At 41.3% G+C, this 16095-nt stretch overlaps 1 protein-coding gene and 1 long non-coding RNA gene across 11 annotated transcripts in view; one reads left to right on the forward strand and one right to left on the reverse strand.

The window, feature by feature from the left end:
* LOC146761816 (uncharacterized) overlaps positions 1-6333 on the reverse strand; it is a 24109-nt gene extending 17776 nt beyond the window's left edge. For both annotated transcript variants that reach the window (XR_014943452.1, XR_014943451.1), the window contains exons 1-2: positions 6262-6333; positions 3016-3171 (exon numbers count right to left, since the gene is read on the reverse strand). This is a non-coding gene — a long non-coding RNA (uncharacterized LOC146761816). The remainder of the gene's footprint in view (positions 1-3015; positions 3172-6261) is intronic.
* STX17 (syntaxin 17) overlaps positions 6147-16095 on the forward strand; it is a 26252-nt gene continuing 16303 nt past the window's right edge. For 3 of the 9 annotated variants that reach the window (XM_015855095.3, XM_015855102.3, XM_015855103.3), the window contains exons 1-2: positions 6359-6487; positions 10156-10348. In XM_015855095.3, coding sequence (XP_015710581.2) covers positions 10226-10348 — 123 coding nt within the window. In that variant the 5' untranslated portion in view covers positions 6359-6487; positions 10156-10225. Of the gene's footprint in view, positions 6289-6358; positions 6488-6608; positions 6743-9179; positions 9234-10155; positions 10349-16095 lie in introns of those variants that run through there. The other 6 variants (XM_085539826.1, XM_085539828.1, XM_015855100.3 and 3 more) reach the window with 4 other exon arrangements.

Here is a 16095-nt window from a genome sequence, read left to right on the forward strand (position 1 = left end):
AATGCTGATGAGCACCTCTGCAGCAGAACAACCTAGGGAGGCAGAAAGAAACACGTTTGATGTCTGAACCTAGGCCATTTATATTATGTCAGCATTTCAACTTGTGGTTTAGACCTACCAAGAAGGAGAAGACATTGATGGAATTAATTGTAAGTGACTAACTTCTCGTTCTGTGTCTTTCAGAGAAAAGGGTCTGACTTCTGCCATGAGCAACTTACACTTTTCAAGATAATACCAGCAAGCATCACTGTAAAGATCCAGGTCATATGGGGTTCCCTAGAGAGAAAGAAACTGATGGGTAGTACAAGATGTGCAAGACAGAAATAAAGCATTGCAGGACCAAAGAGGGCTCTGATTTGATAAATCACATTTTATGACTTATTAAGATAATGTTTCAGTTACATTTAAAATTGGATGCCACTTGCCACATATTAGAAATGATGGTTACACTTTAGTAGGAGATGTTGTATTAACTTGACATTCCTTCTCTTCACTTCTGACTCACCCTGTCTCTTCCTAGTGTGAACTTCTTTCTTGTGAGTGAAAAGACTTCTTTGTAGAATTTCACTATTTATTATGCTGCTTTCAATCATTTTCAGTGCTCCTGTATGGACAGTTCTTAAGCTATGTAGACAGCCATTGAGCTGGCCAAGTAACACCTTGGGGTTACAGCAGAGACTTCCAGGAATACTTTTTAGACACAGTTAAAAACCAAAGAAAAAAAGGAGAAATGTATCAAATGATAGGAACTATTGGGAAAACAACAGACAACAAAACAAAAAATACAACTGCAAGATTGTATTGCAAGAATAAAACTGTCTTATGCACACAGAATAAATACAGTGTGCAGCTCTGTTCCCCTCATCTAACATAAATAAATAAAATAAAAAAGGAAAGTCTCAGAGAAATAAACCAAAAAGGATGATAAAATGTGTACACTAATGTGTCCAGAAGGAGTGGTTGAAAAAGCCAGGACATTTCAGACTCCCAAGATGACAGCTAAGGCCAGAAATGAGATATACGTGATACTGAATAGCACGGAGAGGGTGGACTGGAATCATCTGCTAGAAAGAGCCAGGCTTGTAACGCAGCAAATGTGTGAAAATCCTTGTCAAAGAGCTTTGTGGCTCAAAGAACTCTATTTCATTTGCTTGGGAGACGGGGTGAACACATGGAACAAACATCTACTGGAGTTAATGGGGAAACAAAGCATATCTGGTTCAGGATACCCAAAATGTAAAAAGTAAAAATAAAAAATGAAAGGCTAAGAGAATGTTAAGGAGGAATGATTGCCTTATTCTTTCTTTCCGCTCATTATGAACTTGTGAGCGCTGCTGGAGACAATACAACCCTAGATGGCATACAAGACCCTTGTACAAAGATCAGTAGGTCATTATACAGACTGGGAAATTCCTGATTAACTTAAGCTTCTACTTGAAGGCTGACACAGATTTTAAATGAAAAAAACAATCTAATAAACTTTTTTATATCCAGAAAAAAAGAATTTCCAGGAAATGTGTTCAAGAGAATGTTTTTAAACTGAGACAGGGGAGGTTTATATTAGATATTAGGAGGAAATTTTTCACTCATAGGGTGGTGACGCGCTGGAACAGGTTGTCCAAGGAAGCTGTGGATGCCCCATCCCTGGAGGCATTCAAGGCCAGGCTGGATGTGGCTCTAGGCAGCCTGATCTGGTGGTTGGTGACCCTGCACACAGCAGGGGGTTGAAACTACATGATCATTGTGGTCCTTTTCAACCCAGGCCATTCTATGATTCTGTGAAATGTCCCATAATATAAACTAGCTGGGCTAAACTCCTATTCACCTCTTCTCTGGGCAGGAACAACCTTCTTGGCAGAGCTAAACAATGTACTGTCCTTCTGATTATCTGGTAAGGGGAGGAGATGAAGCAAAGAAGGCAGAGACAACTCCAGAGGTATTAGAAGTAGTCATAACATCAAATCAGTTCGTGAAAAATTGGATTTTCTACTTTTTAAATTATTCCTAAAATACCCTGGAATTTTTATTGACCAGACCATTGTTCATGATCTGCATGTGTTAGAAAAGCAGCAGGATCAGAGTTATTTTCCTAGCGAAGAAAGAACAATTAAAAGTGCTTCTAAAGCCTTTTAATTGAATCTGTTTATGAATGCAAACCCACGATATGACACCTCTGGTCTGCAGTTAAAAGACATTCTGAATGCCTCTCTCAAGCCTGAATAGTTTTACAGAATAAATGTTTACTAGTAAGTATGGTGGATAAATTGTAAAAATGAATATTTGCTCAGCTGATTCACCACCTTTTTTTTTTTTTTTTTTTCTTTTCTGCCGACTACAGTTTATACCTTCTTGCATTCAGAAATGTTGTAATCTGGACAAAGAATGAAATCCTCATCCTGCTAAATTCTACCACTGATTTGAAAGGCACTAAGATATAATGTAGAATTTCTAAGGCCTTATATGAAAACAAAAAAATGAACATTTACTTCACTTGCTAAAAGCGTTTTGTGTGGAAACTCCTTTTTAGGTTAGGGTGACTTGTAGGGATTTGGCTTGAGCTGATACTGACGTAGGTCAGCCCTATAACAACAGACAAATGGGTGCAAAACACAGTCCTGCTAAGCACTTTTTAGTCAAATTGGTTCAACCTGCTCCTGCAGTCAAGTAAAACTGCTTATGTGACCTTCCATATGAAACTGAGAATATTTGACATATTGTTGCTAAGGTACATACTGCAAGATGATGGATAGTTTTAAGGGTGAGAATACTTCTGCAGATCCAGTGGCAATGAGAATGTGTTGGAAAAAAGAAAAAAAGATGAGTCTTCATTAAATTGCAGCAATGTGGCAGCTTCCAGACATAAAACCAGTAGTACTTGTTTGGAAAATATATCTCTTTTGGCTACGCCAGTTGGTGGACTGCTGGGAAGCACAGGAGGAGCTCTGCCTTTTCAGGCTCCCCAGGCAAAGCACTGTACATGTGTGTTCCAGGAGTGCCCTAGGTGTGAGCTCTCACCTCTTAGCAGCAAGCAATGCTTTTGTCAGCAGGGAAATTCTGCTGTGGTCCAGGTGTTGCGGGTAGTTTCTGTAGCCACTGACTTTCCTGGGTGACTGTTTCTGGGGCAGCCGCTATAAACTCTAGATGGAAATCACCGTGAGACTTGCCAGTATTCTGGAAAAGACAAAAATAACCCATGTGAGCTGGGAGGAAATGTTTCTCTCCACATGCTTTGTGCTAATAGATTTCTCTCTTCCTTTTACACTCAATTCAGTGTAATTGTTTTGATGAATATGTTAATGTACAGTAAACCACTTCTGTTTCATTATCATTTGGGAGCCCTTCTTTCTGTAGTATCATACAGGTGATTCTTGATCAAATATGAGCTGGTTTTGAAGCAAATTACACTAAAATGCATTTCCACCAATCCTAAAACTATAGCACAGCTTTTGTTAACAGTAGCTTTTATTTAGATCATGAAAACAGTTTCAGAAAATGCTGCCACATATGCCTCAAAATACATCAAGAATTGATGAAAAAGTCTGGTTTTGTCAGGGACGTATGTTAGAAGGAGATCTCAATTTGAACCATGTTGAGTTCCTTAAAGACTGTGGGAGAGAGCAATGTTGGCTGGAACACAGAAAAGACTGTTTTCCATGACACAATGGAAGCTTTATTACCAGCTCTTGCCAGCACAAGTCTTTTGATAGAGAAAACAGTGTATCTGTAATAACAATGCATTAAAAAGGCAACAGAATGTTGAAATGCTCTACTGGAAAAATATCTATCTTTGGGAACATAATGCAAGTATCTGGGAAGTTCTGTGTTTATTGAGTAATGCTCACTGAAATGCCATCCCCAGAGTTATCTCAGAGACTGCACATAAAGGAAAGATTGCTGAGCAGAGAGCAGGAAGACAAAGTGAATAAACCATATTAAATGAATCTAGCTTATCTGGTTCCTGCCTCTCAATTCATATATTAGAGGACTAAGAATAAACTCGTGGAAGCTCTTCCTCAGCTGGATGTGCAGCAGTTCTCTACTCTCCTAGGAGTTCTCTACTCTCCTAGGAGTCTTCATGATCATTTTTCTTCATTGATGATACAGAACAGCTTCTCTGATAACTGAACAAGAATACACAGTCATCAGATCTACAAGAGGCCCTTCAATACTGACCACAGACATGCAATACAAGCCTGAGTCTGCATGTAATTCAGCAAGTCCACCTCCATCTGCATTTGACAATTTTTCTGAGGTACCTTTTGCCATCAGAGGTAGTATTTTCCCAGACCTGAAGGTGGAACTCTTGTTCCTTTGATGATCTTTATATGATTGCCATAGCATTTTGCATTGTCATTTCTTTCCCTTGAAGAAATACAGAATTCTTGGAAGTCACTGCTTGGTTGTCTGGGAGATTACATTAACAACGGTAGCAAAACTGGACAGTCAGGTTTGAACCTTGTGAGCACAATGAGATGTGCCAGGAGCTCTTCAAGACAAAGCCTGTCTGAACTCAAGCAACAAAGATATCTTTCTTTTTGGAAACAACCTTGATATCCTATTCCTTTTTTTGCTGACACGAACATAGACTTCTTGGTCTTCTTTCGGAGCCAAGGCATTTAAGGACAGAAAGGCAGAGTATAATTCTGTAGTCATTATATCACCACATCAGACTGCACAGAATACCTGCGTAAATATTTTGCATCAGAACTTCCACTTTGTATCCTTAAGCTACAGTATATCTTTGGGAGAAAATAATAATAATAATAAAAAAATAAAAAATAAAAAAAATAGCCCAGACCAATCCAATTGCATTTGATGTTTCTCTAGGTTTGTTTCAGAGTATTAGCAAAGGTTTTATTCTGGGAGTTCATGTCCCATTATGTACCATAACGCCCAAGCTCCTGTTAGTGCTGCCTCATGCCAGTTACTCTCCTTCAGATTCCAAGGGTGGCTCTGAGGCCTTATTTTGAATGTCAGCCCTCAGCTGGACCGTCTCAAGAAAAATATTACAAATGACATTAGCATTACTCACTGTTATTACTATTTACAGCAGCGGACTCGTAACTTTGTAACTCCGTATTTTGTCTAAGTCATTGCTAAGAGTTGCCAAGAAAAAGCTTCCCCAAAAGACATCCATATGATAAAACTTCATTTACAGTCACTTCTCTTGAAAGCTCCCAGTTGAATCAGTTTTTAATGCACTTACAATGACCAACACAGACTATGTAGTCTATGCTGTATTTATGAAAATAGCATACTGTTCTAACTTAGATGAAATCTATGAAAACAACACTATTACCTTTATGAACTAAACGAATATACAAGGTATTTAATCAAATATTTTCCCTTGAAGTGTATTCAGCAGCATTTCATTATGTGCATTTAATGACTGCACCATGTTTCTTCTGGAGTACCCGTACCTTTCAATACCTGAAGGGAACTTACTCCCAGGAGAGGAGTAAACTCTTCAAAAGGGCTGACAATAGCAGGACACGGGGAAATGGTTTTAAGTTAAAAGAGGGAAGATTTAGATTGGATGTTAGGGGGAAGTTCTTCACTAGGAGAGTGGTTAGGCCCTGGAACAGGCTGCCCAGGGAGGTTGTGGATGCCCCGTCCTTGGAGGTGTTCAAGACCAGGTTGGACGGGGCCCTGGGCAACCTGATCTAGTAAAGGTGTATGTTTGGTGGCCCTGCCAGGCAGGGGGGTTGGAACTACATGATCCTTGAGGTCCCTTCCAACCCGGGTCATTCTGTGATTCTGTGTACCAAACTGGTGACGCTATCAAATGATCTTCACCATTTTTAAAATATACATGCAGTGTAAACAGAATGACTTTATCCAAACTATGTCAGAACTTGTCCAAGAGATATGGAATGACAGACAGATGGACAGATAACATAAATCTTGTTCAGAACGTAAAGATCAACTTAAACTCGGCTCCTCACAGGGAGCGGAGGGGCAGCTCTGATCTCTGCTCTGTGTGACAGCGACAGGGCCCGAGGGAACGGCATGGAGCTGTGCCAGGGGAGGGGCAGCTGGGGGTCAGGGACAGGGTCTGCACCACAGGGCGGTGGGCACAGCCCCAAGGGCTGGAGTTCATAGAGCGTCCGGACAACGCTCTGAGACACGAGGTTTGAGTTTTGGGTGGTGCTGTGCGGAGCCACAGTCTGGTCACACGCTCGTGAATGTGTTTGTGTGTGTACGTCAGGCGGGGCCCGGCCACGCACTACCGAGGGGGAGCGCAGCGCGGCGGCTGCCTACCGGCATCGCGGGCACAGCCGCCACATGGTGAGGGGTCGCGGCGAGGGGACGGCGGGAGCACCCAGGGGGAGGGAGGAAGGAAGGAAGAAAGGACGGAAGGAAGGAAGGGGGCCGGAGAGGCCGCCGGGTTCCGGCGATGGCAGTCCGGCTGCTTTCGGTTTCGCTTCGCTCCCCTCAGAAGCGAGGGGAAGGCCGGACCGGGGCCTGAGTGCGGATCCTCCGTACGGTAGGAGCCCGCCGCGGGACTGGGAGAAGGCGGGGTGGGGGTGTGAGCCGCTCCGCTCTCCAGCCGCGGCTGGAGGCCTCGAGTCGGACACCGTCCCTCGGCGCGGCCCCGCGGCTCGTCCCGCTCGGGCGGCGCGTCCTTCCCCTCCCCCGGGAAAGCGGCGCAGTGCGGTGTGTGTGTGAGCGCTGCTTTTTCCCGAGGTTTTATTAACGGCGTGGGAGAAAGGAATCGGAGTCGTCCACCCTCGGCCTTAATGTAGGATGTAATCCTTCTCTTAGAAACAGTTTTCCCTCCCCCACCTTGCTGCCTGTGTAAGCAGGGTGCAGGAAGCACGGGCCGTGGTCACTTGTTGCAACTGTACTCCAGGGATAGAGGCAAGTCAGAAGTAGGGCTCTAATTGCGAGTTGCAATGTGTTGTGGTCACGTATTGTAGCTGTTAGACCACGAGGAACTCGCTTTTCCGGTTCAGCTTTGCTCCAGAAGTGCTGACGTGTTTGTATGTTGGTCTCGTGCCTTTGGTGTCTGTGTGGTGTCTTTCAGCCTGGAGAAGAGGAGGCTCAGGGGAGACCTTATAGCTCTCTATAACTTCCTGAAGGGAGGTTGTCGTGAGCTGGGGGTTGTCCTCTTCTCTTGTGTAATCGATGACAGAACTAGAGGGAATGGTTTTAAGCTGCGTCAGGGGAGGTTCAGGCTGGACATTAGGAAGTATTACTTCTCAGAAAGGGTAGTCAGACATTGGAATGCACTGCCCAGGGAGGTGGTGGAGTCACCGACCATGGGAGTGTTCAAGAAACGCTTGGCTGTGGTGCTGAGGAATATGATTTAGCCTGGAATTATCGGTAATGGTTGGACTAGATGATCTTCTAGGTCTTTTCCAACCTTGATAATTCTGTGATTCTGTGTGGTTGAATAGGTGTGTGTGCTGTGGGGTGCTCCTGCACCTGGCCGAGAGGTGGCAGGTCAGCCATGCACAGTGCCCAGCTTTTGCTGGGGTCCCCCCAAATACAGTCGTACACCCACTACCCTGCCTGGATGGTGTTTGCTTTGCTGGGTGATCCACAGGGTTGTGACCCACTGGGATCTGCAGGCTGTTGGCTACAGCCACCAATTCTGGTGGCTCCACAGGAGACCTGCATTCAGCACCCAGTCCCATTAGCTTATATGTGCTTTTGTGTCACTTTGTCAGTGCTTTGGGACAGATCGCAATGCTTTATTTCAGCCTCAGGTCACTTTCACAGATAGCAGGTAAAGATGAAGTTCAGAGCCAAAGTGTGTGGTGGTTGTAGCCCACCACAGGAGCACGTTCCTCACTAACAGCAGATCTCAGCCAAGTTCTGGGCCTGCATATTTTACTGAGGAATGAAGGACACTCAGCAGCTTAACATTTGTTCCATGCAACGGCATTTACTGAAAGATTTGATACGTTACTGTACACTGTAAGAATTTTACTTCATATTGACTGCAACTGTGTGACTGTGATTTCTGTGCACTGCCATAGAGGAAGTTCTGGGTGGCTGTCAGAATTAAATTGATAGTTTTGTTGTTGGGAGTTGTATACGTGAAAATCTTTTTACCCCTTACATTATCTAATCTAAATGGCGAGACAAGGTAGTGTGTGATGCTTGGACCTTTCCTGTTTGAAAGAGGAAATGAGTTGTTGTGTAAAGATTTTGTGTGCTTTATATAGGCATTTGTTTAATAAAGATCAGATCAGTGGAACATCTCAGACTCTATTACTCCATGAGAAGTATATTCAAACAAGAGGCCATGGGCTAATCCTTTGTATAGGGTACACTTTAATAATTTTGAAGACACTAGGGTATTTTGAATAGTAAGAGACATAGGTGATTTTCGTATTAGGTGCAGACACCAAGTTAATGGTATTCTTTTATGATAGTTTTACTTTTAGTTCCAGTTTAGTAGTTATTTAGTAAAGGTATTTAGAGTATTTTGTTGTGTTGAGGGATATGATTTAACTGGGAAGTATTGGTGATGGTTGGACTGGATGATCTTCTAGGTCTTTTCCAACCTTGATAATTCTGTGATTTTGTGATTAATAAAGGTACCAAATCAAGATGAATTTGACTCGGTCTCAGCTGTTCTAATGCAGAATGAGCTGTGGTTTTCCACTAGCTCACACTGCAGGAAGTTCAAAGAATTTATGTCATCCCTTCTTCAACATGATTCTGTATAAAAGAAAAGCACTACTTGGATACTGAATTTCTCTAAGGAACCAAGCTTTAATTAATTCTAGCTCATAAACTAGTGGATTAGCTTATAAGCTGCCAGGAAATTAAATGTGCATCCAAAGTGGAACTACTGTGGTTTGGGGTATAATGCTTTTTATCTTTTGTTCATGGCAAGGAGAATCCAGGCTAAGCTCAAGCTGGAGTTCAGCCGTGAGATACAAGTAGCTCTTTCAAAGGGGTCAGGAACCAGGCCCACTGGTTTTAGAATGATGGGAACAGTGAATCAACATGCAAGGATTTAAAGTTCTTTTCTCTTCCTGAAAGAAGTGAGGCTGCACACTGCATGTTTATTGGAAGTTTTGGACAAAGAACTATTAATATTGAATGCGTGGAGTTAGAAGGGGATCTGTAAGGCTCTTTGGTGGCATATCTCTGTGCAGTTTGAAGTGGGGATGATTTAGTAATGCTTGCAAAATTAATTGATGAAATAGTTTTCTTCTGCGGTTCTGAAACAGGAAAAGGTGTTCCAGTGGTAGTTCTGCAGTGAAGTCTTACAGGTTGGCTTCCCTTTACTTGTTCAGCTCCTCAACTTCCTTATTGGGTGGGATAAATGAATGGGGAGAGTCTTCTTGTATCTTCCCCCCCCAACACCAGAAAACCTCAAAATTGTTTTATTTGGAGCTGTATTGGGAAAATGTGATAAGTCTGGGACTATTCTGTGGAAACCCAGAGAGGTTGTGGATGCCCCGTCCTTGGAGGTGTTCAAGACCAGGTTGGACAGGGCCCTGGGCAACCTGATCTAGTAAATGTGTGTGTTTGGTGGCCCTGCCAGGCAGGGGGGTTGGAACTACATGATCCTTGAGGTCCCTTCCAACCCGGGTCATCCTGTGATTCTGTAACCCAGCTTTTCTTTATCTGAAGTTGTTTCGTCTTTTCCCCTGCCTTGGCGGAAGACACTCACCACTTGGCTCCTTTGAAGGTTAAGGGAATTTATAGGTGTTATCCCTCCAGTGTAAGTATGAAGGCAGGGACTGCCCGCTGTCTATGGTTAGACATGAGAAAAATAATGTATACTTTTAATAATATTAATATGCTTGGATGCCTAAAAAATGATTTTTTTTTAACCTGTTATATTCCTCTAAGCCTTATCTGTAAACAGGAGGATTATGCTAAGTCAAATATTTTAAATTAATTTGGTTACTGGAAGAGTAAAATCAGGGAAAGCCTTCTGCTGAAGGTGCTTTTGCAGTGCAAGAAATTTAAGACAACTAAGTCAGCACATCTTCTCTGACACAGTCATGACAAAACTTTCTCATACATGACCACCATTAATTCAATCTCTTGTTTTTGTTAAGAATGTAAAGAAAGAAAATTTGAATAACCTCTGTTTATACAGTACTATAATTACAAAATTATCTTGTTATTATTCAAAATTATTCTTGTAAGCCTGCAATTTTTTTCCCCCTCTCTCTCTTTTAGGGAGTTTTACCTTGGTAAAGGTATCCTGGACAAGTAGCAAGTATTGCCTACCTTAAAAGGCACTTTTAGGATGTCTGAAGATGATGAAAAAGTTAAGCTCCGTCGCATTGAACCTGCCATTCAGAAGTTCATTAAAGTGGCGATTCCAACAGATTTGGAAAGATTAAGAAAACACCAAATAAATATTGAGAAGGTTAGTGTTCACTTTTTGCTAATGTAGTTCTTTTTACAGCAATCGCGCTGAAAGGTAACGCATGGATTTTGTCATGCTTAAGTGCCTTTGGTTGATGTTAGTTTGCATGTGATAATGAAACTGAATATGCTTCCATGAAAAATCACTATCAAGATAAATACTTGTATATGCTTAAAATACTAATAAAATAAATGTGCTCAGGGCAGTTGTGGCATGAAATGGCTAATGGCCATATTATTAAACTCCCTTGTTCTGTGAAATGGAGTGGCTGTATCCACACTGCTGTATTAACTCTTTAACCATCATCAGAAATTATTTAAGTAAGAGCTATTTGATGCTACCAGAGCAGTGCTGGGGACAGTTGTAACAATTATCTGTGTATGTGATCAGATTTGAACATCACCTCTTTTGGTTTACTGGTTAAAAATAAATAAATAAACATATATATACGTAGATGGAAACTGAGAAATTGGTTTGTCAAGAAAAGTGGTAAGAGATTCGCTAAAACAAGTATTAATGTTAATAAACATCTAAAGGGAGGCAATTGTATGAGGCCAGGCTCTTCTCAGTGGTGTATAATGATAGGACAAGGAGTCATGGCCTAAGACTTGAATGTAGGAAGTTCAGTACTGACATGCAGAACTTCTTTATAGTAAGGGTGACCGAGCACTGGAACAGGTTGTCCAGAGAGGTTGCGGAGTCTCCTGTGGAGATACTCAAGACCAGCCTGGACTCCTACCTGTGTGACCTGTTGTAGGCTACCTGCTTTAGCAGGGGGTTGGAATGGATGATCTCTTGAGTTTCTTTCCAACCCAACTTCCAACTGCAATTCTGTGATGCCAAATAAATAAATAAATAAGGAAGAGAGTAAGTGACTTGGAAGAAAGGCTTGTTACTTTACTATAACTTTGGCAAATGGGCAATCTTTTGGATGACTTTTTTTATGCAAGATTCTGCCTTTAGTAGCTTGAGGATGGGGAAGAGGGAAAACAAATCTTTGTATTGTTTCTGAGAATGTAGTCAGGAAATAATGTGTTTAAGTGGTAGCCATTTATTCTTATAAGAATCATTTTTGGCATTGTAAGTGAACAGTAGGTTATTGGTAGTCATTTCTTTGAGACTTAGTGATGGTGTTGGAGCAGTAACTTGTGGTTTGTTTGTGGAGTGGTCTTTGGAAAGGCTGCATATTTTGCTGTGCCTCTAGAAGTGTGCTGTGTTTTGATCAAGAGAGATGGTTCTGGAAAATAAGGTTTGCAGGTGCTCAGTAGATGCTGATTAGACTCTACTTACCAAAGGTTATTGAAGGATTTTGCTGGGGCATGCTCACAAGGAAACTTCCTAGCTCATTCCTAGATGAAGAATGGTGAAGAAGTACCTTGGGATGGAAGTTGATGGTGCAGAAATGGTGATTGACCATGAGAAGATAGAAAAAACTGAGACAGGAGGAAGATCTGGTACAGCGAGGACTAATGATGGCAGATAATAGTTGGGTTATTTCCTTTTAAGAGTGTATTAAGGATTCAATTAGGATATGAACTGCAATATTCACAAATTGTAAAGTTTAGTAGTACAATATTTGCCTGAAGCAGTGGCTTTTCAATGAGGTGAACTGTATTTTTCCAGTCACAGCATGTTTGTGCTTTGTTGTTCTTTGTCTAATACCTTTTATTACCTAGATGCCAGTGGATTCAGCATTTTCCTTCCACTTTGCAGCAGCCCCATTTTATTCTAGTGGCCAGAAGCTGACCTCCAGCTTCTCCCACTAAGAACAATTGCTTGAGTTACTTTGTGCTACAGCCAGACTCCAGAGCAGTAGCGATTCAGAGTCAGCATTAGCTTGCTTTTGAGTGAGAATACTGGAGAAGCAAGGAGCCTCAACTCTTAAATCTCTCAGGAGAAGCTTCTAGGATCAGTGTGTGCATATTCTGGTGTGCATGGCCATAGAGCTAGTTAGTGGTAAAGAACGATATACAATAGGATGGGATTCAGGAGGTGCTTAGAGGAGAGCTTTGTAGTGCTTTTTCCATGCAGGCTGTTTGTTCAAGTAGAGACAGGCTTGGTAGCTAAGTTGTTGCTTTCTTTCTCTTAACCAGAAGTTTCCCTGCTGCCTTTGAAAGCGACATAAAGAGGGATCTTTTGGTTGCACAGAGGCAGAGGTTTTTGGCTTCAGGTAAAACTAGGTTTAAAAATGCTATTGTTAGGGCAGTTCTCTGATTGATGTATTTCCAGAGCAGTGCTTAGTTAGCATCATTAGCATCAGTGAATGCGGAGCGGTGATGTGCAGCATTCATGCAAAGTCTTGAGGAAGGCATCCAGAAATGAAGTGATACGGTCAATAAATATGGGATGGTTCAAAAGCTGCAGCCTTGTTTGAGAGGAGCAAATCAGTGGTCAATGGAAAAATGATGTGTTGGTGGGAGGGGGAGCTGAGCCAAATATTTACCAAATAATGTCCATATAGGTTAAAAAAAACCCAAACAATCACACCCTCGCTTAATTAGCATCCATAAACACCCTACCAAGGGGCTTCCTATGGCTCTGAGCGCTGTATTGAGAAACAAAGACATGATTAGTGTGAGGGATGATGTTGGGAGCTGCTGCACTTAGCAGCAGCACCGAGCTGGTGAGGATGGGTAGGCAGCTACTGGTTGGTGCTACTGGAAGTCTCTTAGGTATTTAAACAAGGAATAAGTATGCAGTACCTAGCCAGATAGTGTTACCACGGTGTCAGGAAAGGGGTGAAATTCATTCCACTTAAGTCAGCCTTGTGTTGATCAGCTGGCGTTTTTACTGGCCCAGCAACTCAAATGAGTTAAGCAGTTCTTGTGTGCAGACAGAAGGGGAATCTTTATAAGGACACGTCTAGAAGAAAATTCAGAAAATAGTAGCGCTGGGGATGAAATGAGGCTTTAGATTACTCGTGATTTAACACTTTCTTTGAAGCACTGCCAGAGAAGCTCATTCTTAGCCACAATTTAATTATAGGAAATGCAAACCAATGTTCCTGTGATGGCATTGGTTGGCCCCAATGAAATACCATGCTTTATTGAGTAGTTGATATTTTAATATAAAAATCTGATGCAATCTAGAAGTATTTGGGGGCATTTCTTCAGCTTATTTAGATTATTGACTGAACAGATCATTCACACTGACATAATCAACTTAAGAAATTTGCATATCAGAACAGTATTTGTAAGTATTTGTAAACTGATCTTAAAATTAAGGTGTTAAGTTCATTTCCTCCAGGACATTTGTTTCATGAAAGCCAAAAGTTGGAGTAACGTTTAATACATATTTCTCTTTCTGATTTCAGGCTAATGTTAATAAAGAATTTCAGCATCTCTAGACGATGCAAGTCTTGGCAGGTTTGATATTTGAATTGTTTCTAGTAACTCCACTTAGTAATAAGTACCAACCGATAAAACTTTTAAGTAAACACTTGGCAACTGTGTCAGGAGCTATTCAGCAATGCTGAAGACTTCAGAACTGTGTACTGATAAATATGTCATAAACGTTTTTCAACCTGCATTTGAAATCTTTCCCTCACTATAGTTTTAGATTATTAGAACTCTTGCAAGAGTTTGGTTGAAATACTTCCGTAGTGATATACACTCATATCTTTTCTATGCATTTTAGCCATAATGAATGTGTTACAGTATTTCTGTGAGCTGTCAGCATCAGCAGCTTAACAGGTTTTCTCAAAAATATATTTTTTTGTAAATTTAACTTTCAGCCATGCAAACCAAATATCCCTGGGGGTAAAAGGATAATTTTGTAGAATCTGCTCTTGTTTATTTTACAGGCTACTTTTAAGCAAAAATCACTAATTATGTCAAATTGCTTAGAGCAGCAACATTATTTACTTATGATGAAGCCAATATCTCTAACCTCATTTCATGAATATTGATTTAAACCTGAGGTTCCAGAGATAGTCCAAACAATTAATCTACTAAATCACTGTTTGAAGAAACTATAAAATCAATATATAATGAAATGTGACCTTGAGTACACCTTTCCACAGGAAGCGTATACCATAAATCCACCATTGTAGTTTTGCTTTTCAAAGATGACAGTGAAACACTGTTTTGAGTCCAGTGTTCCATATGTAACTTTCTAAAGACTTAAAAATTAAGGAATTGTTAATCTATGCTTGTGGGTTTTAAAACAATATTTTCCTTCCCTTCCCTTCCCTTCCCTTCCCTTCCCTTCCCTTCCCTTCCCTTTCCTTCCCTTCCCTTCCCTTCCCTTCCCTTCCCTTCCCTTCCCTTCCCTTCCCTTCCCTTCCCTTCCCTTCCCTTCCCTTCCCTTCCCTTCCCTTCCCTTCCCTTCCCTTCCCTTCCCTTCCCTTCCCTTCCCTTCCCTTCCCTTCCCTTCCCTTCCCTTCCCTTCCCTTCCCTTCCCTTCCCTTCCCTTCCCTTCCCTTCCCTTCCCTTCCCTTCCCTTCCCTTCCCTTCCCTTCCCTTCCCTTCCTTTCCCTTCCCTTCCTTCTTTCTTTCTTACCTTCAGATTTCTTGTTATCTTCCTTTCTGAAACAAGGGATAAGATGCATGCTTATCCAAAGGAGCTTCAACTTTGTTCGTCCCTGTTTAGGTGAAAGAAAGTTGGGGGTTTTGGCATGCTATCCTGAACTGTGCTGGGAATGGTTAGCAGTCCGTAAGGAAAAAAAAACAAAGAATTAGTGTAAACCATAGCAATCTTTTCTCTGTTGCACTCAGGTAAAGTAGTTTGTGAAACACTTGTTCTCTTTGGCATGGGCCCACTGATATGGTGAGAAGATGGTTGAAAGAGAAATGACACAAAATGAGGAGCACGGAAATCTGAGTCTTAAATGCAGTGTTCATCCCAATGTATATATTCGCCTAGGATTTCTATTATTTACATTGACAATAATTAAAATCTAGCCTGCTACTAAAGTGAATGCAGAAAGCATTCTGAAAAGTTTTGAGTTTTTTCCGTGTCTAGTAAATGCTTTCTGGAAGAAATGGAATGGACTCAAAACATAAACGTGAAAGTCTTTTTAAGACAGTCTTAGAAAAAGAAAAGGGCAAGCAGGCAAAGGGATTGAGTGTCTAAAAATAACCTTATGTTTTGCATTTCTGATATGGGTAGAACTATTTGGCTGTAGCACAAATGAAATATGTGAGTATTCTGTAGGCATTTTTAATTAGTGGACCTCAGTTTTATGTGTATTTCTTAATGCTAAATAGAGGTGAGGTAGTATCAGTCTTCAAGGTTTGCTGTCTGTTTTGTCCTTGAGCCAAACAAGGTGAACACTGGATGGTAGTATGGCCTGCTTTCTGATGGGTGACAAAGGTAAGTCAATGAGGAAGAGTTCTGACCACACAAATGTCATTGATGTGTATGCATTCACTTGTGGTGGTGTTTGAGGCCATACATTTGCTGGGGATTTCTAGAAATGCTGAGAAGCAAGAAGTGTTTCCTGAGGAATTATTTTTCTTCTTAACTCAAAAAATGTTTATTATTGTGAATGTGAACGTTATAATGCAGTGAGTTGAAACTGAAAATATCTATATTTATCTATATGTATTTCCCAAACCCTTCTTGTTTCACCCTCAGAAGTACTAGTTACTTCTTCAGAGATGACTGAACTGGAAGGTCTATTACTTAGGTCAACAGGCAGTAGCAGGGATTGATACATTTTAACAATGAAAAGGTTTGTATGTGTTGATATGCAGTGATTGCACTTAGCTAATGGAATAATGACTCTGCTCTGTCCTGTGTAAAGT

Source organism: Coturnix japonica, chromosome 2 (assembly GCF_054131305.1).
Source record: "Coturnix japonica strain WE chromosome 2, WE-NBRP24, whole genome shotgun sequence".
NCBI classification, from domain to species: Eukaryota; Metazoa; Chordata; class Aves; order Galliformes; family Phasianidae; genus Coturnix; species Coturnix japonica.